Genomic DNA, 26691 nt, shown 5'->3' with positions numbered 1-26691 from the left:
GTCCTCTCGGGTCTTTGCAGAGTCGGCAGAAATTATTGGAGTTTAGCAGGAATGTGGACATGTTAAACTAAAGATCATTAATACTCCTAATACAAATAAAAAACTAAAGAAAAAATAAAATTAACAAAAAAAAAGCAACAATTTTACGCAATATGTATTATGCATTTCGATGCATTGGACTCTTGATCAAATCATTACCAACTTCACTTACTACTTATTTTCGCTATAAATTTTTTTAACGAGTAATTAATTATTTTTATTAATTTTCGATTTTTTTTAAAGTCTAATCTTTTTCTTTAGTATTCGCACTATTTGTTATTTTCTTTTTCATTTGTATTAGTGCATATGCGTTAGTGAAGGACACAAATAGTGCAAATTGAGGGAGGTCATTCAAGCTTCTGTCCTTGTAGGGAAGTTGTTTTTAAGGTTAGGTTCTTGTTCTTCTGAAAATAACAAAAACTTGAAAAAAAACAAAAACAGTTATTTCATCCCGATTTTTAATTGAATGAAAAATACGTGTAACCACTAGTCAAAATTGATGGGTGCCAAGTATAGTTAAAAGGAATAAAAAATGGCAAAACTTTAAAAATAATTAAATTTTTCACTCGGAGTCCTATATCTTTAAACTACCAACAACACTAGAAAACCTAATAGAACATCCTTTAAAGTAGAGTAAGTTAGCTAAAATATGACCCCTAATAAGAGCTATTTAGGTTCAACATTTCTGGAGATACAGTTTTTTAAAAAGTATAATTTCATTAAATATGTACTGAAAAAATCAGCAGTTAGTGAATTTATTGTGGGAAATCTTTATCTCAGGGATCATGAGACGTACAGATGTCTATTTTCACTCAAATCAAAGCTAGTGTAATGTGCTATGAAGTAGTTTATGAAGTTTATCTTCGTAGGAGTAGTATTTTTTTTTTTTTGATATTTGACAAAATAATTATACAAAATGTTATATATCTTTGGAACCATTAGAGGTACAGATTTCTGCTAGCACTCAAAATAAATATGAAACTTATCTTCCACGTAGGGGTAATATTCGCATAAGAATAAAAATGTTGTACATGAAATTTTTCAGAACTTTAAATTAATTTATTTGAGTCAATATGATACAAACTACTATTCCTATAAACGTTATAAAATACATTCAAATGGTTTTGATTTGAGTGCTAATAGGATCTATAGGTCTCATGCTTCCTAAGATGTAGTACACTGTAAACTCAGTCATTTCACTCCAATTTTTGATTACTTAATTAAAAACTAGATATAATTATTAGTCAAAATTGATGAGTCAGCCAAGTATAGGTAGGGAGAATAAAAAATGGCTGCTGTTTCAAAACGTTAAAAATGATTAATTTTTATTCAGAGCTCTATATAAAGATATAGTTGTAAAGACAACTACCAACAACAATAGAAAATTTAAGAGAGCATCATTCAAAGTAGAGTAAATTTGCTAAAATATAAGCCCTAATAGAGCTATTTACGTTCAATAGTTCTAAGATATAGCTTTTTAAAAAGCAAGATTTCATAAAAATGTTGTATGGAACATACTGAAATATCAGTAGTTAGTTAATTTATTTTGAAAAATCTAGATCTCAGGAACTAGGACGTACAGATGTCTATTAGCACTCAAATTAAAGTTAGTTTAGTGAGCTATAAAGTAGTTTATGACGTTTATTGTCGTAGAAGTGGTAGTTTTCATGAAATTTGCTAAAATAAATTGATTTATAGTTGTTCAGACATATTTTCATTTGCCAAATTTATATTCATATGTGAATATCATAAAAACTACTACCCCTACGAAGATAACTGTCATAAACTACTTTGTTGTAAGTTAAATTTCTTTTATTTTGAGTGTTGGCAGACATGTGTGCGTCTTATGGATCTAGAGATATATTTTTTCAAAAATCCAACATTTTATACGAACAACTAGAATTTAACATTTTGTGAGTTTATTTCGTCAAATACCATAAAAACTACTACTACAAAGATAAACATTATTAACTATTTTATAGTAAATTTAACTAGCATTAATTTGAGTGCTAACAGACATCTGTACGTCCAATGGTTTCTGAAATAAAGTTTTTCATAAATCAAACTTATTGTCTAATCAAACTATAAATCAATTTATTTTGGCAAATATCATGAAGACTACTATTCCTACGAAAGTTAAGGTCATAAACTACTTTATAGTCCATTAAATTAGCTTTAATTTGAGTGCTAATAGACATCTGTACGTCACATAGTTCCTGAGATATTGATTTCTCAAAATAAATTAACTAACTGCTGTTTTTTTCAGTACGTATTTAATGAAATTATATTTGTTTAAAAACTGTATCTCGAGAACTATTGGACGTTAATTGCTCTATTAGGGTTTATATCTTAGAAAATTTACTCTACTTTAAATGATATTCTATAAGGTTTTTTAATGTTTGTGGTAGTTTTTAAGATATTGAGCTCTGAATGAAAAATTAATTCTTTTTAATGTTTTGAAACAGCTGCCATTTCGTATTCCCCCTCCCTGTACTTAGCAGACTTATCAATTTTGACTAGTTTTTATCCGTACTTTTCATTGAAGTAATTAAATATTGGAGTGAAATGACTGAGTTTTTTCTGCCCTTGGGCTCTTGTACTAAGAGGAGTAGGATTGCTTCAAGAAAGATTGAACAGATTATCACTTATGCCTTTAGGAACTAATTTACTTATTTGAGGAGAAGATGGAGGGGGGTGCGGTCAGCAGAAAAAAAATACAAATAAACCAACGAATTATTTATTTTTGCCGACGTTTTTACCTAATTTTCAGGTATTCATCAGGGCTATAAAAACAAAAAGGCAACAACCATCATTCAGGAGAAAAAAATATATAAATAAATAAATAATAGACTAAAAAATTTGGAAATATATATAACAATGAAATGAAAATATAAACTAGTTGATTAATAACTATGGACAAAGACAGTAGTAGATTGATAACATATTAAAAAAATGTCTGATTTTTCATTTAATTAAAGTGATAGTTGTTGTCTTTTTGTTTTTATAGCCCTGATGAAGACATGAAAATTAGGTCGAAATATCTACGGTCAACTATCTTCACATCATTAATTAACTTATATAAATAGAATTTTAAAAAGTAATGATTCATTTTGATGATAAAGAATTAGGTAAAATACCACGTTACATGTTTAATTTATTTTTTTTAATGTTTGTTACTTTTCATGTAATAAATAAATAATTTTATGAGTGCGTTGTTTATAACCCGAAGTTGACCAGAAATTAATTTGAAGAACCCACTATATCTTGAAGTGCTCCACTTGGTTAAATACGGCCCTGACTTCTCCAGCCACAGGTGGTAGACCTCCGGCGCATGCGTCAAGTCCGATCCAATGCTTAGAGGACTTAATGTTTAGTGGTGCAACTTTACGTTAGGTAACGTAAATGTTCTTATATCATTATACGTGTTTTTATTCATTGTATAAAGTGGTTCAAAGTGATAATCCGTTCGTATCTCATGTAACAGTTTCACTTGAGGTACGTAATAATTTTATGTAATGTATTGTTAATTTATAATATTACATAGTTTGAAATTAATATTTAATTGTAGAATGAATTAAGTGCGTAATTCACGAATTATAAATGATTATGAATAAGTTTTAACTTTATATCTATTTTTTTATCTTTTTTGAGACTGGTACTTTTATTAATACTAATAAAAATTATCCAAATAGTCTTAACTTTCTTTATTAATACATATTACTCGTCCAACGTTTCGGGTCATCATCTTGGATAATCTTAATTTTAATATCACAGCCTCATATTGATTTTATAAAAGTTTGTAGGGTATATAGCCGAGTCGTTTTAACGCAGTCAAATTAAACCGGTATTTGGCACTATAACATTTAATAATAAACTATATCCTTCACAATTTTTGTATTTTACTATTTTTTTTTACAAGTTGGTGAATGATGGTTAAAAAAAATTAAATCTACCGCTACTATCCATGAATGGTCATGGGTGCAATACTTTCTAAGGAACTACTGTTAGTAGATCAACGGTGGTGCAAGGAGAGGATTTGGTCAGAATTACGGGCACAAGTCAATGATAGGATATTAACTTTTTTTGTCCCCCTCCCTGGCATTTATGCTGTACGAAGTTCGGCAGAAGTGGGGTAGGGCGCGAGTTCTGGATGTCATTGCTGCCTATAATCTTCAATTTATTTATTTATTTTTGTTTTTTATAGTATATTAGGGGTGTTCATTATCTTTAGTTTAACATGTTAAATGGAGAAATATTTCCTTCTTTTACCATGTTAAAACAATATAACATTTAACATGGTTGAGAGTCTGTTACTAGGTCTGCTAAATGGAGAATGGCGTCACGAAACAGACTAGCTGAGGTTATCACAATTTTATTTGTTGTCGTGTTAGGTTACTTACACGTAGTTTGTGTTTTGTTTTTTTTCTTTTGTCTTGTGTTTTGGACTTTTTAAAAAATATAATCAGTAGCCAAACTTTTAAACTTCTACTTTTCACTTATTTTAGGCATGTTGTAATAAATTACTTTAATCAAAACTTAGAAGTAAACAATAACATGAGTTTTGGAAGGAAAAGTTATAAAACATGTTGCTCAGAAAATCCGCTAGGAGCTCTTATGCATTTAACATTTAACATTTAACATGACTTTAAATAGGGCTGCTCACAATGTTATACTTATAAAATTTAACATGGTAAAACATTTTACATTTAACTCATCAACATGAACAAACCTATTAACTGTCATAATCTGCCCCTAAGTCAAACGTCACAGCTCGTTCACGAGCAGTTAACACATTGCTTAAGATCTATCGATTATGGCTTTCTTTCGATTTCTGATCGTTTACTATCTTTGTGATTTTCCCTCCGGCTAACTTTCCTTAAAGCAATGTACTTTCCAATCCTTCTAGTGGGCATCTTAACGTCTTGTAATTGGATATGATCATCCAATTAGGGTATACAGTTTAAGGTAATCACTACTAGACATTATTCCTGAATTACTTCAACAGGTGGCTTAGGATTCTCGTAACATTTTATTATCCAGCCGATGTTAGTGATGGAACAACGATAGCCCATCCATTTACTGACCGAGTTTAAAGTTTTTAATTTTAAATATCTATTGCACGCTGACTAAACAATTTTATATGTTTAATATGAACCAACACTTGCGACAAGGTATTTGTGATGTGTTAAATGTAAAACGTTTTACCATGTTAGATGTTATAACTATAGGATTATGAGCAGCCCTATTTAAACTCATGTGTTAAATACATAAGAGTATTTAAACTCCTAGCGGATTTTCTGAGCAACATGTTTTATAACCTTTCCTTCCAAAACTTCATGTTATTGTTTACTTTTAAGTTTTTATTAAAGTAATTTATTATACATGCTTAAAGTAAGTGAATATTTGGCTGCTGAGTGTCTAGTTGATCATTTAACTTGTGAGGAAAATTATCAATATGAGCTAATTGAAAACTTTCATTACATTATTATTATTGTCATGTCTTGCTTTATTAGTTTTAAAAACATTTTTTTCAATTTTTACAGTAAACAGAGAACATTGTTTTGTCCGTTATACGTAGGTTTCCGTTAAGAAGGTGTAAATTTAAAAAAAAAAAAAATGTAATAATCGAGTTATCGTTGCTTAAGCTCTGTGATCGAAATCCGAAAAAAACTTTTTTTTTTTAGTATATGAAAAAATAAATAATTAAATATATCATTCTTGTGATATCTTTACTAAACCATAATTTTTTAGGATATGTAATTTTTTTATGTTGCGTTTATTTATTATTTTTTTTTGTAGTATAAAAATGTTTTTGGTCTTATGAAGTTAAGCGAATATATAAGTTATAGTACTTCTACTATGAGTTTGCCCCTGCGCACGTTTCTCCCTCTGTTACCCATAGGCAAAGTCATCTTAGATGTACTATACCGTAGGTTAAGTGATAAATATATTTCATTTTCTTATTGGAAGAAGATACCTAACCATATGAAGTATATTGTAGAAAGATAGTTCAGGTAGTGGTCAATAAATAAATCAAAATAGTAAAAGAAAAGAACTGTTTATTGTTAACCAACGTTTTGTCCAACTTTGCAGGGCTTCGTCAGGGCTGATCCTGATTGAAACATTTTTAATGTTGGTTAACATTAAATAGTATTTTCTACTATTTTGGGCCTTTATTGATTGACCGCCACCCAAACTATCTTCCTACAATTTTATTGTCTATATAAACTTCTCGTGTTCGATAAAAATAACAACTAAAATCAATCGTTTTATTATTTTTATTTGCATGAGAGCTTATTAGTAAATAAAAGAAAAAAACAAATCCGTTGGCCTTCTTTTTATTTATTATGATACGAAATTTTATTTTTAAATTGCTTATTTTTTCTCAGTAATTTGACATAACAATTAATCTCTATCTACATACTTAATTGCGGAAAATATGTTATACATACTTCTTATTTAATATAAATATAAATGTTCTAATAGTCAAAACACAGTATTAGGTATGTACTTTTCCCTAAATAAATGACCCACAAATGTAGTTCTAGAATCATGAGTTTTTAGGTACATATTAAATGACTTTTATTCGCTGTAGAGGAATAAAAATTCCTGACACGGAATATAATTGGTTTTTATGTCCGAAGTGGAGGGTTTCCATTTTAGAAGGGTTGATATGCATTAAATTTGTACCTAGTTGGGCAGAATCTTAATGACACTCTATGTTAAAAGGGTGCCTGCTGAAGAGGTGTGCCCCTTAAGAGAATTTTTTCTGTAATTCCTTAATTGTTGCCTCATTATTTTTATTACTCTTCTCTAATAATTTAATAAAGGTAGTTAATGTATTAATTGCATTTATTTTTTCAGCCTGTTCCTTCCAAGCTGGCGGACAAGCAGAATGCTCGTCCTACAGCCCTTACCCTCGACGCACAAACCATCACAGGTAATTAATCCATCTTTTCACTTATTTTATTATATCAAATCAGGTTACATTTACACTTATAGATTTAGAATGCCCTCAACTAACACTGTACAATATCCTGTTAACTAAACTAACAGAAGCAAAATACTTGCGACATACGATGGACAGATGACTGACCTGAAAATCACACGTGACAACATTGAAAAAATACTGAATCACCGACTTTCTTTACTTCGACGATTATTACATCATAAAAACAAATTATCACTTACAAACAAACTTAAAATATACAACATGATGTTTAGACCGATTTGGACTTACACCACTTAGGTGTGGATCTCCTGATGGGAAAAAATCCCACCTTCAAACCATTCAGATCTTTCAGTCGAAATTCCTCTGAATTCAGTCATAGTCCATTTTATATAAAAAACAAATCATTACACAAGGACTTGAACATACTATCTGTTATTGACATAATAAAATACAGTACAAAACTTTTGTCTTAAAAGAAACACTCGCTGGACACCCCAACCAGCTGGTACATTACTGACTGACACGCTACTATTAAATCCAACAAGAAGACTGAAATGTCTCTGGAGCAGGAATCTGATACACTAGGTGTATTTTCTGTGTCAGGAGTGCCTTCATTCCTGAATTCCTGCTAATCCTATGCAGAGGTGTTCAAATGAATCACTAACTTACACTAACTCCCAAAAAAATTGCAAAATAAAGATTAATAATAATTATAAATTTTATTAAATATCTCTTATTACTTTTCTGCTAATATGCTTTAATTAATTTAATTATGTATTATATTCTTACTACTTAATTTATATATCTTTGTAAATATGGTGTGAATGTGCTTTCTTATCTCTAAATACCAATTTCTATTTGTATATGATAGAATGTTATACTACCCAAAGAGAACAATTTTTTTTTCAAATTTTTTGTTCTAATTTTCTCATATATTTTTATATTTATGTCTGACTGATTTCCTATTTTATGAATGTAAACTAATTGAAATTTTGAATTATTTCTTTTGTACTTTTCTTGAAAGTTATCATATATGCTTTGAAACTTATATGTTTTTATATTTTATATTTTTTAAATCATAGCTCAAAAAAGTTTAAGACTTTAACTAACTAACTCAATGTTTAAACTATGTATATGTACTTATTTTGTTATTTATGTTTGTTAAATTTTTTATTGTATTAATTTTAAAATAGTGTTAATAATTAAAAAAATTAAATTAATAATTAGTAATTTGGACCAGTATTAATAAAACTATTTTTCTCATTTTTATGCTTTATTTCATGATTTTTGAAACATAGATGGCTTAAATTTTTCTTTCTTCACAAGTCTTCTGAATTTAATTAACTACTAAAACTATTAATTAATTAATTTAATACTCAGCTATAACTCAGAGTGTACTAGATAAGTGCATTCAATAATATTTTACAATGCCCACACAATTAGCAAATACTCTATCATGTGCTATAATGCTTTGCTTCTTATTTTGAATTGATATAATGTAAATACACAGATAAGGTACATTTTCAGTGCATATTTTCCATTTCCTAATCTCGAAATATTTTCTCCATTAATTTTCTCTTAAGTTTAATAGTTTAGTTGTCTCATAGAAATGTATATTTTTAATTGGAAGAAAGTCTGGGTGAGGTCAACAAAGGTTTCAAAATAGTAGCAAAAAACTATTTATTGTTAACCAACGTTATGCCCCACTTTGCTGGGCTTCGTCAACTAAGCTTATGTATTAAAATCAATGATGCAATTAAAAAAAAATGTCCATTTTTAAATCCAATGCCTAAAATCATATATTAAGTAATGCCCACAATTAAAAAAAAAAATATTTACTTACATCACTTAGTTAAATTACAATTATTCAAAAAACATTTTACATTATTATAATTAAAAACACTCTTGTCATAAATCAAAATATTATTATCAACTTTATAAAAACATAATATTATCACATGAATACAATTATAGTAACCTAATTAAAGTAAATTAATTAACTAACCACAAAAAGCAAATAAAAAAAAATCCTCTTGGTATTTAAGTTTAATAAATCAAAGATAATAAAATAGTACTATTTAAAATATAACTAGCTAAAATTACAATCTATAACAGTTTCTTTTTGTAGAAATCAATAATGTTGAAAATATAAAAAACAAAAAGAAAAAAATAAAACAATTAATTACAGATTGTCAACTTATTTTAAATTATTAATTAACAAGCAACTAAAAAAAAGAATAAAAATACGAAACAACTAAAAATTTCCTGATCAACTATAAGTAAATTGAAACATTTTGAAAAATACTGAGATATTAAACTAATGGTTAATCACTAAGGTAGAGAGAAACACTTTATTCAAAAAGCAGTGGTCCCTAACTGCATTGATCTGCTTTACACACAGCCAACTAAATCCAGTTGGACCACCTTATTATTATTATATTACAAAGGCATAGAGATTAAATATTAAAATACATAATATTACATGATTTTTTTCTTATTATTTTAGTTCTTTAATATTGTTCTTTTTCTATATTTTCATTTTTGTTTTTGTCATCCTTTTTACTTTTTTTTTTTATATAATTTATAAAATTATATATCATAATAATAATTTATATATCATGCATGTGATGGTGATTCCAGGGAGTCCAGGATTATATTCTCTTCCATTTTCACTATTTCCTTAGTATCAACAACATAAAAATATATTTTTAAAAAAATAAATAAAATAAAATAAAAGCAAAATTATCTCAGTTAAAATATCTTATTTCAGACACGTTTATAACTAATAAAAACAAAAGTTAGTCAATGAATAGTTAAATATAAGAAGATTCATAAAAAAATATAAAAAACATCATTCACTTTACAGGATTACATCATTATAGTATCTCTATATAAACATTATAGTGTAAGGATGAGCATTTCTGGCAGCCCGACTGCGGATGTGGCACCATGAATTAGCTACTTGGCCAAGAAACAGGAGGTAAATGATGGGGTTGCCATTATGCCGTCGGGTATTAGGCTAAATAGAGTATTAATAGTAGTTTTGGTGAGTGCACCCTGGCTACGCACATCTGCCCCCACCTCGTCGCCCTCTGGACCGCTGCCAATTTTCCTCTTTTCTATTTTCTACACATCTTGTCTCTCATCAGCTGAGCCTTTATATTCCCCAGTATCTCCCATTCATCTCTTCCTTCCTTTATAGCTTCATTGTACTTTATTTCCCATCGTTTATTTGGCCAAAAAGCATTACTGGTTTATTTACACACCTCATGATGACATTTCTCTGCACTAGCTTTGATCAGTTTGCTTGTCTTGCTTATTGTCATTATCGGTAAGGAGGGTTATTAGGAGTGACAGCTAATAAGGTTGATGGTGCGGCTCAATAGTGAATAGACAGTTTACTGTGTTATGATGATGAAGTGACTAATGATGAAAGTGCCCGGTAGAGAGAGACACTGATCCCGATTCGCTGAACAGTGCAATGTTCCCTTGGTCGGACCAGACCCTCCGCAAGAGGCTGAGAAAGAGAAGGAAGTTGCAGCAAGAAGAGGAGATTTTGGATAGCTGGAGTCAAGGTAGGGGGTATCCATAGCAACAGGCTTATTGAGTCACAAGTTTGTAGTATTTAATTTTCAAATATGTTTTATAATTTGTATTTGTTATTACTTCATAAATCACCTCATTGCACAACCATTGGTCCAGTGAAAGTATTTCCTTACAAAGTGCTGTACCCCTGACCCTTCATGGGATGTAATGATACAGATTTATTTTTTATTTTATTACTTAGTATTCAAGAAACTCAAGGGATTACTATTTTTTGTTTTACTAGGGAGTACCCCCAATTTTACCAACCAGCCTCCATTTTGCAAATTATATAATTGTCCATTTAATTGTTCTGCTCGTTGCTCAAATTGTATTGCTGTAATTTATCTTTTATGTAACTTATACACCATATTTGTAAAATAAAATATTACATGATCACTATAAACCTTTTTATATATTAGAGAGATTATAATGAGGTGTTAATAGGTGAACATTGATATGAGGAGAAGATTACTCAGGGGAGAAGTGCGGTCAACAAATAAACAAAAAATATTATTTGTTCATATCGATAAGATACCACTAAGAAATAAATTATGGAAAATTAATCACTCTATTTGAGGAGAAGATGGTCTGGGGGTGCGGTCATTAAATAAACAAAAAATATTTATTTGTGCCGACGTTTTGACCTGAATTCCAAGTCTTTATTAGGAAGCTCAGGCAGAGATTCTGACTAGAGAGAAGACTAGAACTTGATTGATGAAATTCAGATCGAAACATCGGTACAAATAAGTATTTCTTGTTTATTTAATGACCGCGCCTCCTGACCATCTTCTCCTCAAATAGACAGATTAATTGTCCATAATTTATTTCTTAGTGGTATCTTATCGATTTCTTAATTTTGCAGTTATTATTTGTTGATTTTATGACAAGTCACTCAGGATTTTTTTTTTTAAAGTTTCATTCATTTTAATGTAAAATATTGCAATATGCAATATATCTGGTTTTTTTGTGTTAGTTAACCGGGGAGTAGTGTAGCTCAGTAAATAAAAACACTGTGCTACCAACTTCAAGGACCTGGGTTCAGAATCCGGCTGTGGCAGATAATTATTTTCCGTTACACTGTAGACGTCAGCCTTGTTGGTTCCGGAAGCCTTCCAAGTTCCATCCAACCTCATAAAGTGGGTACCCTTAGTTGGAGAAAAATCGGTCAATTATCTTCTTCTGACAAGATAAATAGATCTTATTGGAAGGAAAAAGGTAATTCATGGCCTTAAGAATAACTTAAGCTGGGAACGGAACTTATTAGTCTATCTAAAGATCTTTTTCTCTTAGTAGTTTAATGAAAATGTATTTTTTTTTATTCTCATTTTCTGATAAGAAAATGAATCACTTATTATTTAAAAATTTCTTAATCTTGATCCATTATTTCTTTATTATTCTATTTAGAAAAAGTAAATATAAAAGAAAAACAGTTCCTTAATTCCTTCTGTTAAAGTGAAATAAGGATTGAATTACAACATTGACCTGGCCTTTTTATTTATTTAATTAATACCAGATTGGTCTGGTGGGCCTTACATGGTTAATATAAGTCAAATTTTTTTTTTTTTAACAGTTGATTTAAGGGGGTTATAGTCTCATGGAAAAGACACCTCTAACACTATATACAATGTTATAAATAAATAAAAATTAAGATAAAATAAATAGATAAAAATAACAAATCTTAATAAGAGAGAGAAGTAAGGTTAATAACAACACACATAGACTTAATATAACAAACAATTGCCCTCTAATGGAAAAAAATAATTAATTTTAAAAAAGGACGAAGAGAAAACAAATAAATAAAAGAGAAGTAATGTCAATAATAGAATTTATAAATATAATATTTATAACCGGATTTCCTGCAGCAGCCTGGGCTTCAGGCTTCAGGTTGAGGTTGGATTTCCCAAGTTATAAGTCACTGATCCTTTAACTGTCGGTAACTGGGAGTGGAACTTCATGAATCGTCTTTTTTATATTATCCTCTATTGACTCCATTTGTTATTCCTGATGCAATTGGTTAGACATAGCCTTAAATTAATACAACACCTTTACAATTTTTGTGAGTTTTTAAATTAATACATCTTTACTGTAGTGAGTTTTTGTACAAATATTCTTTGTCTCATTGGAAAACATTAGTTATTAGAGAAATTTCTGTAGTGTCAAGATCATTATCATCTAGCAAAATACACTTCTCTCCTCCGCCATGCTAAAGGTCAGGGTAATCAGATGCCTTTGTTATCTTGTATCAGAGATAAAATATCTGACAGGAAAATGTTAGTTTAGTCAGTGCTGGACTGTCGCTCTGCTATTGTGTAGTGATTGTGTTCAGGTGTGATTTAGAGTGTTAGCATTAAATTAAAAATAAAACATTTCTTGATGAAGGCAATTCATATCCAATAATGGAATCGACTGAGGCTTAAAGGTCTGCTTTATTTGCTGATGTTCCATCAAAGTAAAACATGTATGGCTTATTTTTTAAATACTCTTTACCAATAATTTACAAAATATTAATCTAAATATCCAATTTTTTAAATTTTAATTGTGTTATCAATAATTGCTTTTTTATTTGAAATAAATAAAGAATGCCATTTCAATTATTATATTGTTATGAGAAATTAGGCAAAACGCTTTTCACTAGATAATTGAAAAACAACAAACATTTTTAACTTGCACTCCAGATTATGTGTATGAAAATTTGTTTCAATGTTTGTCGACATATGTTTATCATATTATTTAAAAACAATGAACCGGATAGTGTGTGAATTGCCCAAAACATTGTTATGTTGAAATAAAGTCTAGAAGTCATAAAAGGGCTATTTCTTTCAGAAAAATAAAATAAAAATAATATAAATAATTAACAAAGCCCTTTTTAATTCTAGTGAAAACTTAAAATTAATAATTAAATGAAAATCTTGATGTTTTTATTTCTAAGACAGAATTTTTGTTAGTTTCTCTACGTTGAGGAAAAATAATTTTTAATGTTAGTGAGAATTATTCTTTTAATTTACTTTCAAGCTCCTTTATTGGTAATTGAACATTCATGAACTTTGAGTGTTAATAACAATATAATTGAATGAACAATCTAACCTATATTTTTTCACTATTCATCAAGTTGTAATTTTTGAAAACATTAAAAATAATTAATATTTCTTCAAGTACTTAGCTGTAAACAGATAAATGAAATAAAATATGTAATAAAACCAAATATGACTCTTGATGCAGTATTTCATTTAGTAAATAATAAAAAAATAAAATGAAGTAAAAATTAACTGAAAATTTTATTCTTAATATATCTTGGAGGGAAAGAAGTATTAAAAAAAACAAAACAAAAGTGACCAAAGTAGATTAAGTGTCTCGCTCACTGTAGAACATTCTTAAATTTACATGTTTTTATCCACCAAAATAATCGTTTTTCAGATTAATGGGAGTATCTTGTGAGGATAAAGAAAGTAATATAAGTCAGAATTTAAAAATGTCAAATATGAGGTGTTATAAAAAAAGAATATTACTGTTTTCTTTTGTTTAAGAATTTTAAATGCTGGAAACAGAATAACCCATTTAATACCCCAAAATGCTTATTGTTATATTTTTAGATATATTTACTTGGATATCTATAACAGTTATACACTATTCCGAAACTAAAAAAAAAAAGACTATGCTAGTTTCTATTTAGATCCTGAGTAATGATGAGAGATAGTTGACTGTGGATAAATTATATGAGGGGAAGATGGTTGGGGGGTGTGGTCAAGAGAGAAATACTTTATTCATATATGCTGCCTAAATACATTAGGTTGCTATCTTACACAGCATACTTATCAATCCTTAATCGGACATATTTACATAACACAAATAAGTTGAAATAACTTATTTAGTAGTGGCAACGTTTTGACCAGAATTTCTAGTCTTTATCAGGGCTAATAACAAAGAACAAAATAACAACCAATGAATACAGAAAATATAAACGCAATGACATAAAGTAAATAATTATACAGAATGGAATTAATAAAATTAAAGTGATGAAAGAAGTGGAAAATAAAATGTATATATATAGGTAATTGAATAAGTTAGAAAAAATAACATAATTAAGGAAATAAAATAAGTTGGACAGGTACAGGTTGAATAGTTGACACTATTAAATAAGTTGAACAGGTAGGCGGTCCTGATTTGTTCTTTGTTTATTTATTGTCATTTAATTATTAATTATTATTAATTTTATTTATATTTATTCTTTCATATCCCTTATTTAATGTCAACTTCCTTCTTCATTTTACATTTGTTAGTGTGTTCAAATTTTGTGTTTCCACATCTACTTTTCTGTTTTTATTTTTGTTTATATAAGTCTCCTGTACTTTTTAACCGTATATTTTATGTATTTTTTTTTTTTTTTTTTTATTCTTACCATTGTATTTTTTACTTCAATATTTTTTGTTTAACTATAATACTATGTATATGTAAACACACATATGAGTTTACATAATATTGTTTAGTTATAATGTTATTTTGTGATGTTTCATTATTTTTATTTATTCTCTTCACTTTTTTCCCTTTATAACTATTCTTAAAGAGATTCAAATAATTATATACAAATGAGATGTAGAGAGTTGACTGTAGATTAATGATTGGAGAAGTTTGTCGGGGATGCGGTCAGCAAAGAACAGCATAAATAAACAAAACCATAACGTCGGCATAAAATAAATAAATATGGTTTTGTTTATTTATGTTGTTCTTTGCTGATCGCACCCCCTGACAAACTTCTCCAATAATTATATACAATGTTGATTTATAACTTCTATATCTATAAAATCAGATAAGAATTTATTCAATGGAATAAAATAGGTTTGTAATAGAATGAATGACATCTAATGCCAACTAGATAATGTTTTGTTATAGCAAATTTTCTTATCTATTTTCGACTCTGTGAATCATCCTCTGAGAGCATGTTATTGTATATGACTGCTGATTATAAAAAGGACTGTTTGTGACAGTCTAATATATGATATATCAGTGTCATGATTTGTGTGTAAATTTGTGGTAATTTTTGTAATATTTTTATGAATTATTTAATATTAATAAAAAAAAACTAGCATAATACCATAATGAAAAGAATTATTTTATTTATTATAAAAGCAGGACAGAGGTACTAATATAATAATAGGATGCACATTGAATACAACAAATAACTAATAAAATGATTATATATATATCAATTAACTATTTAAAGCATAAAAATAATGCAATCATTCATTTAAGTAATTTAAAAAACATATGAAAGTATTTCAAGAAATGCATAAAAACTCATATTGATGACGCATCACTAGTTCCAACAACCACTTCTGACTGTCTGGAACTGCACAGAGCATGGGTAAGTGTTTTTCCCCTCCCAAACACAATACTGCTCATGCTCGTGCAGTTTTGGATAACCAGAAGTCGTTGTTGGAACATACCTTATAGTAGTGAAATGGATGTTCAAAAACATCGATGTATTTTTGGCAATGTTTTGTAAGCATCGATATTTTAATATTGAACATTGATATTTCAAAACACCGATGTTTTTCGTTGTTAATGTCGCATCTGTAGTTCCAATAACCATTTCTGACCGTACAATTCTGGATAATCATAAGTCGTTGTTGGAACATACCTTATGTTACTGAAATGTATGCTCAAAAACATCGATGTATTTTTGGCGATGTTTTGTAATCATCGAGGTTTTTTGTCGATGTCGCATCCCTATAATGAAGATTTACTTAATCAGAAACTTAAATATCATCGTCAGTTAAAAAAAAAAAAAATACGCGCTTTGTACGTTTTATTATTTATAACAATTGCAAATTGTTAATGCGCTAGGTTTTATTCCCCCCACCTTGTTAGATTTGATGTCATTGAAAGACGTTTATGTTCTTAGAAGAAAAATCAGAATGGAGAACTGAAACGGTTCCGCGCAAGCGCAAATCCACCATTGGTTTGAATTGCGTTAGGAGTTATATAGTGCTTGTTTCGTGTCTAATCATTTTCTTTTTATGTAACTGTGTCATGTCCCAATTTCCTTTTACAGTTCACAAATACAATCTACTGTGTACTTTTCTTTTGACATGGGACTAGATTAATGAATTACGTATTCTTTGCATGCTGGTTCCTAGAAAAGATACTCAGTTATTTTATTTCTATTACAATTTTGTTTCTATTACTATTTTGTTTTTTCATTTTTTCCTTTTTCACCATAAAAATAACTGTTGCGAACGGAATCAAACGTCTAAAGGAATTTCCAAAACGCTGTAAACGCCAGGTTCTACAAATCAACATTTTGTGAATTTCTTTTGTCGAATATCATGAAAACTACTACTCCTACGAAGATAAACATCATAAACTACTTTATAGTCCATTAAACTAGCTTTAATTTGAGTGTCAATAGACGTACGTCGAATATTTTTTGAGATATAGTTTTCTTAAAATAAATTCACTTACTACTGATTCTTTAGTGCATTTTAATGAAATGTTGCATCTAAAAAGCTATAACTTGAGAAATAGGGCTCATATTTTAGAAAATTTACTCTACTTTAAATGATGTTCTCTTAGGTTTTCTAGTGTTGTTGGTAATGAAAAATTAATGTTTTTTTTTTTTTTTACGTTTTTAAACAGCCGCCATTTTTTATTCTCCCCTACCTATACTTGGCAGACTCATCAGTTTAGACTAGTAATTATACATAGTTTTCATTAAAGTAATAAAAAATTGGGGTGAAAAAATTGACTTTTTTCTCCTCCTGGGCTCTTGTACTAAATGGTATCGCAGGACGGTGTTTTCGTGCATTAATTCACGGTTTTTTTTTCAGTATTGACATGTTTCTTCGATTTTGTTTCTATATCAGGTTTCATTTGTCTTGGAAAATTAACTAATGACTGACACTTTATGCATGGAAATTCTTAACATGTTTATGTTAACTGTTGTATTGCATTATTCTCCTCCTTATGACTTAGTTAAAACAAAAATAAATATATAATTTGTAGTTAATTTTATTTATTTAATTATTCAAAGGACTTTTCGACCGTGAAGGTCCTTAACACCTTGATTTACTTTCATTTCTTCCATCCTATCTTCGTGGTTCTGGTTGTCTGCTTCTCGATGAGGCCGGTTGAGTCAGAATCCTGCGGCAGGCTTCTCTCTTACGTCTGATATTCCGTGTATACTTCTTCTTTATAATTGAGAAACGTTTGTCCTATAACAATGTGCGACATCGGGGAAAAAACGTGAATTCGGGAATGTTTGAAAGTATGGAGGGATTGGTGTAATTCTTCGGGTAAGGCGCGGAGCTCATAATTCGCGTCTATAAAAAATTAAATTTCTGTTATATCAGTCATGTATTCTACCTAAGGTTAAGAGTTCCTCTCCAGGCCTATTAAACCTACTGAAAGTGGGTAACTGGGCCTTTATTGGTTTTGGAGTTAACTTGCAAGTGGATACTAACCACACAGCTCTTTTATAGGTTTTAATGGTTGAGGTTTGGCAATGTGATATTAAAATTACGTCACTGTATTGATGTTACTAAGAACCGTAAGCTAGCATAAAGGGTATTCATGACATGTTAAAGCGTGTTAAATAGAGAAATATTTCCTTCTTTTACCATGTTAAAACGATATAACATATAACATGGTTGAGAGTCTGTTACTAGGTCTCTTAAATGGAGAATGACTTCACGTAACAGACCTATTGAGCTCATCACTGTTTTATTTATTGTCGTGTTAAGTTCATTTCGTTGAATGGAATGATTAGTTAATAGTTTACCATGGATACATATAAATGAGAAGATGGTTGGCGGTGCGGTCAGTGAAGAACACAAAAAAGTAAAAAAACTTATTTATTAATACTGACGTTTTTTTGCTTTCTTAATTTTAATATTATTTTTTCTCGTATATAATTTATCTTTTTATAATCATGAGAGATAGTTGGATGACTTATATGAGGAAAAGATGGTTGGGGATGCAGTCAAAATATAACACATAAGTTGAAGTAAATTATTTAATCGTGGCAACTTTTCGACCTGAATTTCCAGCCTTTATCAGGGCTAAGAACAACAAGATAACAATCAATAAATATAGAAAAAAAAAACATAAACAGAATGACATAAAGTAAATAATTGAACAGAACGGAATTAATAAAATTAAAGTGATGAAAGAAGTGGAAAATAAAATATATACATAGGTAATTGAATAAGTTGGTAAAATAACATAATTAAGGAAATAAAATAAGCATGAAGTAAAAATATAATAAAATAAGTAATAAAAAAAAAGTAATAAAATAAGTTTATTAATAATTTAAAAATTAAAATTATGGAAAGAAAAATAAAATTGAGAGAAAGAAAATATATGTAACAAATGAAATATGTAACCATAATATTAAATAAAGAAGCAAAATATATGTTAATTAATAATTAATTGGTCAGCTAACACTCTTTATTAATTAATAAATTCTATTACTTTTTTTTCTAATTTGTCAATTATTTTCTGTCACAGACGTGTGCAGCGGGGAGGAGCTGCCGGAGGTAGAGATTATTAGTCTTCTCGAAGAACAGATCCCTAAGTATAAACTCAGAGCTGACACTCTCACATCGTTTTCAGGTAAACGATAATAATTTATAATATAGTATAATATTACCATTATAATAATTATACTTCATATTATAATACAATAATAATAATTATTATTAATATTAAAATATTAATATATCTAGTATAATATTACTACTATATACAGTAATAATAATTACAGTATTATTATTAATTCTGTTTATATTTACCATATTATTATTACTAAACTATGTGTTTAATATTTTTCTATGTTTCTTGAAAGCTTGAAGATACATGTTTACAAAAAAAAACTTGCTACTAAAATATTCAAATATAAATATTAATTAAATTATATATATATACTTATGTAGAGAAGATGATTGGAGGTGATAAGTAAAAACTTCTTTATTAGTTCCAGCGTTTTGGCAGAATTTCAGGCATTCATCAGGGCTAAGAACAGAAATAAGATAACAATCATAATGATAAAATGACAGTACAGAATAACAAGAAACATAAGAAGATAACCGTTAATATAGATACATAAGTAGTATTTAAGAAAATTCATAGTATATTATTATAAGAATATTGAAACTTTATAAGGTTTATACAGGTATTATATGTAAGAGAATAACAGGTTTTGGACTGAGTTATGTGTAAGGAGGCCATACGAAATTTAGCTTAAGGAAATATATTGCTTAAGTGGAAAATTTTAAATATTTTAGCAAAGCATTAGTATTAGTAAAATTCTTCACAACAGTTTATTTAAGGATAGATTAAGCAATAAATTTGTCAAAACTGTCTTCTTGTAAATGCTAATAAAAAATATTTATTTGATTTCTGTTATGATGATTTCAGGTTATGAGAATGATGATTGGTATTGCCCCTCATTGAAGCCTGAAGACGTATCACCACTCACTCCTGAACAGATTCGGGAAACGCTTAACTATTTTTGTGAGTACCATTTATTATTTAAAATTCATTCCGTTTGTTTATATTAGAATTCGAGAAATTAAAAAAAAATTAGTTAATTAATTATAAGTAAATATTTCTTCTGGAAGTATTATTAATAAATCTTTATACTTCTAAAATACACCGAGATATGGTGGATTGATAATTGAGGAAATGAATCAATATATGGTTGAGAAGAGGCTTCACAGAAGGAGATTTGTAAGGAATTCTGAGACAAGTTTGCAATTTCTTTTTTCCATTGCACTACAGACCAATGTGGTCCTTTACCTCCTCAATGAGGTATAATTTATCAAATGGCTTGATCCTGTGCGGCCACCTGACAGTTTTAAAAATTCAGCAAGATTACAGTGTCTCTTCAACCACGTCTTTCTAAGTTTTGGTCTGCCACTACCCCTGCATTGGTCCAGAGTTCTTAGGAATCTGGTCATCTATCATTCCTACAAAATGGCCAGCCCACCTCAGTATTCTCTACTTGATAGTCTGTTACCTGCAGAGCTCGTAGACTTAATTGTGTTATACAGTCTTCTCCACTGGTCTTCTTGTTTTATGGAGCAAAAAATCCTTTATAATATTTTATTTTTGAAGATGAGGATAGTACTTTTTATTTTACCCTCCTATTATTCTACTCTGAAACAAATAATATATTAATAAATATAAATATGTAATCTGCAAGACAATGATCCTTGATTTCCTGAAGGGCATTTTGGGGTAGATGGTGGGATCCACTGTGTATGGGATCACATTGTGGTGCTTACTTGCCATCCGAGCTTAGTGAGTGGGGAGGGACCTCCATGCTGGTGCTGTTAAAGTGCAAGTTTCAGATCTATATATGAGGACTGGGCTGATATGTGTTATCTAAAGCAAGTGCTTGATCCATGGTGAGATCAAGGGGTTACTGAGATGCTTCCTTGAGCCAAAATAGCATCTGTTTGCCATAACCAGTTTGTGGCTTGTTTCTATCCCGTCTTATTTTTAGACTAAACTATTACCCCTAAGTATTTAAACCCATCAACACTCTGAAAGCTAAACGGATATCTACCCCTTTATCCCATCACTCTGGCCAGCTTAGGAATATTACTTAATGTGTTGGCTTGACTGTTGGCGGGTTTGGGAGTTCCTTGCTTCACTATGTCTACGGTGTCTATCCCTTCGGGTTTTCTAGTTCTACTCCTCTTTCTTTCTTATCAGCCTGGTCTAGTTGGTGATGCCTAACTACCTCATCACTCCTCGCTGACCTCTTTTGAGTCCCTCTGCTGTCTCCTCTCTTCTGTCAAAAAATCTTCCTTCCCCTACTTTCTTTCTTGTCATCTCATTGGTTGATATAGTTTTGGGGCATAGCCTGGGACTCACTGTACCTATCAGGCAGCTCTGCTCTTTGATGTTGACTCAAGGCTCTTTATGCTTTTCACTTATCTTTATGGCTTCTCATTATGTATGTTTGCCTCCCGTATGTTAGTGATCCTTGTTCAATTTGTGAGGGATCCGGCGAGGAGATTACTGGTTAGGTACTAATAATATTGGGGGAACATATCTGGGAACTTAGCCTCTTGGTCATTTAGCAAACCCCAAGAAAGACCAGTGGAACAGTTCTTTATTATTCGTTATTATTCTTCTATGTCAAACTTTTATGATATCATAATAAAATTTAAAAGAGATAACCAATCTTTGGAGGAAGTCTCATATTTAAGGATTTTATCAGAGCCTAGATGCCTATACCTTAGCGATGTGTACTGGTAGGGCGGTTTCCGAGACCTGTCCATGTAAGTGGCAAGTTCCATTACGAACTACTCCACAAATCTTAAGGTACCTTTTAAATCTTCAATGACCTGTAATAACTCCTATTATCCAGGAGACTAATAAAAAATTGCTCCTCCAGTTAGCTCAGTCAATGTAGCTCCATCTCCTTACTCTCTTTCAACCATTATTGTAACGAAATCTGTAAAATATAAAGCCTGACTATCTGAAAAAAATTATTATTTCACCATCAAATTCACTAATGAATTCCTTTTTGGAATGTTTCTTCTCTGCACTGACTAATAGTGCCTCAAGCCCTCGTACTGAACTGGGCAGACTCAGTATTTATATAACAACTGTCTAAGATAAGGATAATTTCTATGATGACCTAGCATATTCTAGAAACAGCTGCTAAAGTTGTTGTTAGAGATCTCATTGCAAAGTTGGTTTAAGAATGTCCAAGAATAAATTTTTAAAAAGTTAGAAAAGGTAATTGAGGAGTGGGGAAGCTCAGTGATGCACTCACATTTCCTCGGCATAGGTTCGATTCAGGCTTTGGCAGATAATTACTTATTCTGTTATATTAGCTGTAGATGGGTTGGAAAACACCCAAACTTTTTAAAGTAGGTATCTTTAATTTAAGGAAAAATATGTTAATGGGCATGATCTTGATGAAATCACCCCCTTATGGGTTCTAGTGTTACAGATTATTTGTTTTTATAAATGAAAATTTTGAACTCATTATTTATACAACAAATCAACAGACCTTAGAGTACTTTAGGCACTGTGACTATCCTCTACCTATCATTCTTGTCAGCTACATGTCTTATCCATCACCTCACCTTAACGGGTACTGATCTGCCTCCATGTCATTAAGTCGCCTCAGACGTGGTCTTCTTTGTGTTTATCTTCCTTTCAGCAATTGATAACTGGTAATCTTTGCAAATGGTGAAGCCATAGGATTCTTGCTTTTTTGATAAACGCTTCAATATCGGATTGATCATAAATTTAGTGGAGATATCCATTAACTCTAAATTTTTCCTGGATCATTATTTTCCTAATTCTCTTTATGGCTCTCGTATCATTTGAAGGTGCTTCTTTTACCATAACTTAATATGTTTTTGTTTTCTTTGGACAGGATCCACAATTCACTGCCATATGTTTTGTTTAATTCAGATATTCCCTGGGGTTAATTGTGGGTACAATGTTAGGGGATATTATCCGAATTAATTATTATTTACTTGTAAGCTGGTGAAACTGATTGGTGGAATGTATTTATAAGGGGTTTGAAATAAATTAAGCATGGTGAAGTGAAGAAAGAGAATAAATCTATTCTTGAATGAGTTATAAAAAAAAAAAATGATTGTATACGGGGTTTACCAAAAAAAGGAATATGATCTGGAATACTATTGTTAGGAAATAAGTGGATTTTAACGATTGATTATGGATAGGATAACTTAGTCTAGTAAGAGGTATTGAAATTTTACTTGGCTGGTGATTGATGGTAGACTATTGAAGTTTTCGATGAAAGTTGAGGTCCGGTTCCTTTTTTTTCTCTTCTCTCTCATTTTGCCTCTGCCCCTTTGCCTGGGTGTGGTTTAGATCACTCACTCCATCCTGTATTGTTGAACGTAAGCGAAAAATGATGCTGCTCTGAGAAGCTCTGAGCTCAGAGATTTTGTTCACTCTGAACCTGTTCAGACAGTTGGGATTCAGTATCCCTACTGTTTCATTGATTTGCCAATAGATGGCAGGATCTGGATGTCCTATTCAAATAATGGGAGTGATCTTCCTCAAACACGTTTATTTAGGCCTGATAGTTGTCCATTATATTACAGCCTTGCCTTTTATTAGGAATTAATTACAACAATGACTATTGTATATTTGTTTATGAATATACAAACTATGATAAAATATTTTAAAAATTTGAAAAAACTTTTTCAAAATAATTATTTGAACGAGGCAGATATTAAAAAATGAATTAATAATATAATAGTAAGATTGTGAGCTTGTTAAATGATGGTAACAGTCATCAAGACTTTTAAAGGATCCTTTTCAATATGGGAACCATATTGTCAGATGAATTACTTTTTCTGATGTATTGACTCAATATTGCCTCTTTTTCTTTTTCAGCTTTTTGTCAATTTTCAGAAGGAGCATCTTTTCTTTTAATTATAATTAATATAGATGCACTTTTGCTCAACAATATTTCAATTTATTTAATAATTGCTCAATGGCGCAACAATGATTTTAAAATTAAAAAGTGGGACATCGCACTTTAAAAATAATTTTTTGCCTGCCGATTACATGAAATGGTTTAAGTCAGGGGTGGCCAACCCACAGCCCGCAGGCTGCTTGTGGCCTTTCATGTACTTTTTTCAGCCTCCGAGATTTGTCACACTTTTACAAAATATATTTATTTTACAATAACTAATGAGTAAGCGAAAACTAATGTATTAAAAAAATACATATATTCAAAAATTAACTATAAATTATGAGAATAAATATACTTTGATTCAAAAATAATATTCTTATGATTATATGACAGATAATACCTGGTTTATTTATGAGTTTAGATTTAGAACTCATTATGTAAATAGTAATAACTCTGAATTATATTTCAGTTAAAACTAAATTATATTTCAATTTTTCACTCCAAAAAAAAAAAAATGTCAATAGTGAGTTTAAATCTAATATGGGGATATATAATTTTATATGTGGCCCACAAAGTTATGATTCCAAAGTGTCCTGATGGATGACTAGTTGAGATGAGTTGAAATAATTACCTGTGCGATATAAAGTTTATAAACAAGTATATTCTCAAGTGCAGTATTTTTTCTTTAAATTGTTCGAAACATTATTCAACGAATGATTTTATCAAAAGAGGTCTCTTTTATCTTGATAGTGATAATAAAACTCCTTAAATCCAAAGGGTCAATCCTGTAGTTGTTGTTGGCTGGGGCTTTAGGGCGTAAAACCCTGAGGTCATAAAAGCCGATGTTTCACACTTTATAATTCTATTTCAAGATTTGATACTCTTAAAATAATTATGAAAAAATTTAAATAATTACTTATTTTAGAATTATTTAGTACATATAACAAACTTTCGGGGTTTAAATCTTATTCAAATGGCCATTCCTTTTTAAGAAAACCAAAACCATTTCCACTTTCTTCTGGTCATCATTCAGAGCATCCGATACACTCGGTCCCACTCCCAATCTATTTAAGTTCATGGAATAGAAATGACATTCTTCAAATATGTAACTGATCGTAAGTACACTGTTGCAGTATTGAGATTTTGGCGGTGGTTGCTTATTGATCAGATTCAGAGTTAAATTCGTATGACCTTTTCTTTATCTGGCAATAGCTCCTTGCGGCTGGAACGGTTTGATGTGGTCCAATCCTGTGTGGGTCAATCCTGTAGTGATAAGTATAAAGGATTTAAGCCCAAAAAATTTGATTTAGAGTTAGGTACATAGAATCAGAAAAGAATTCTCTATTGATTGGTGTAAAGGATTTAAGTTGTATATTAAATTGTATGTTATGATAATATCCTGGTTAAAAATGTATTTAATGGATAAGTTTTTATACAGAATTATTTGAACTTTATTTTTCGTCTCCTGAAAAATCAAGAATATGGACTTGAATCCTTCATAATTACCATTACGGAGTTGAAGAATTGACATGTTTAGTATATAATTGATGGTGATAATATAATAGTGGTGATAATGGAGAAAAATAAAAAAAAATCATTTTTTTTTTTAATTTAAAAATTAGGAAATGAGCTTTACTGACAATTATGTTGACTCGTTACCATATCAAGCATATTGTCATTTATGTGTAACACATATACTTTGTAAATAAAAAAATATTTTTTTCGTGTAAATGTTTCTAAAGTGAAGCGTAGAACGGTTAGTAAGGCTGACGACAAATAGATGTAACTAATTGGTTCTGTGTAATTAGCAAGCTCTTACTGATGCTGTGTTGTGTCGAATATTGTTCCAAGGTTAAAAGTTTCAACGTAGCTTCATATGTTCCTATTTTCTATAGATTTATTCTATCGTGAATAGTTTTTATTTTGTCGAGATAGTTTTAATATATCCAGATGTGAATATTATTGAACAATTAGCTATTGATTTTTTATTTTTGCTTTATTAATGTTATCAATGATGTAGTGGTTTTGAAAACTATAATATGATTAGCTTCATATTAAAAAGGTATTCATGGTACTTACATGAATGTTTTGTAAACAAATTCAGATTTTTAAATTTTAAATCGAGGTTTGATTTAAGCCATAATAGTGTCAGTACTAATTTGTTTCACCATCTGATGTTCACTATTTTACAATTTTCTTTTTATTACATGTCAAAAATTAAAAAAACAAAAGTGCTGTATTTATTTTTATCTTGGACATTTCAGAGATGATGCGTCCTCTTCTTCAGCATCTATAATTTGATAATAGTTTTTTAAATAGGCATTTCTACAATTGTATAATTACAATTACAATTAATTATAGTTTTAATTGTTAAATAGAAAAAAAGTTAAACAAATAAATAAATTTTTAACACAAATTTTTTGCTTACCTAATCTGCTTCAACACTATTTTGTGAATCACAAATTTTAGAGAGAAATGCTCTATTTGGCCAGGCTGTACAAATACATTGGATTGCTATGACGCACAGCATACCCATCAATCCATGATCAGACCTATATACACTACCATATATTAATAATAATACAAAAAACAATTTTTTTCTTCTACCTTTACCTTTTTCAAACAATAATCATTTACAAACTAAATAAAATATATTTCAAATATTTTTATTATTATATTTTTTTTTTTTTATAATTTCATT

The 26691-nt window shown here is 29.6% G+C and overlaps 1 protein-coding gene across 11 annotated transcripts in view; it reads left to right on the top strand.

Moving 5' to 3' along the window:
• The window catches only part of LOC106683910 (trafficking kinesin-binding protein 1), a 173972-nt gene that overhangs the window by 66541 nt on the left and 80740 nt on the right, over positions 1-26691 (top strand). For 9 of the 11 annotated variants that reach the window (XR_001343619.3, XR_001343620.3, XR_001343616.3 and 6 more), the window contains 3 exons: positions 6904-6979; positions 19079-19183; positions 19988-20083. Coding sequence is in view for 5 of the 11 variants with exons in the window: in XM_014425660.3 (XP_014281146.1) it covers positions 6904-6979; positions 19079-19183; positions 19988-20083 (277 nt within the window). In the remaining 6 variants the exon portion in view is untranslated. Of the gene's footprint in view, positions 1-6903; positions 6980-9834; positions 10567-12189; positions 13035-19078; positions 19184-19987; positions 20084-26691 lie in introns of those variants that run through there. The other 2 variants (XM_014425662.2, XM_014425663.2) reach the window with 2 other exon arrangements.

Source organism: Halyomorpha halys, unplaced genomic scaffold (assembly GCF_000696795.3).
Source record: "Halyomorpha halys isolate HHAL.00 unplaced genomic scaffold, Hhal_1.1 Scaffold527.1, whole genome shotgun sequence".
Taxonomy (NCBI): Eukaryota; Metazoa; Arthropoda; class Insecta; order Hemiptera; family Pentatomidae; genus Halyomorpha; species Halyomorpha halys.
The sequence above is the reverse complement of the archived record's forward strand: the minus strand, read 5'-3'. Positions and strand labels throughout refer to the sequence as shown.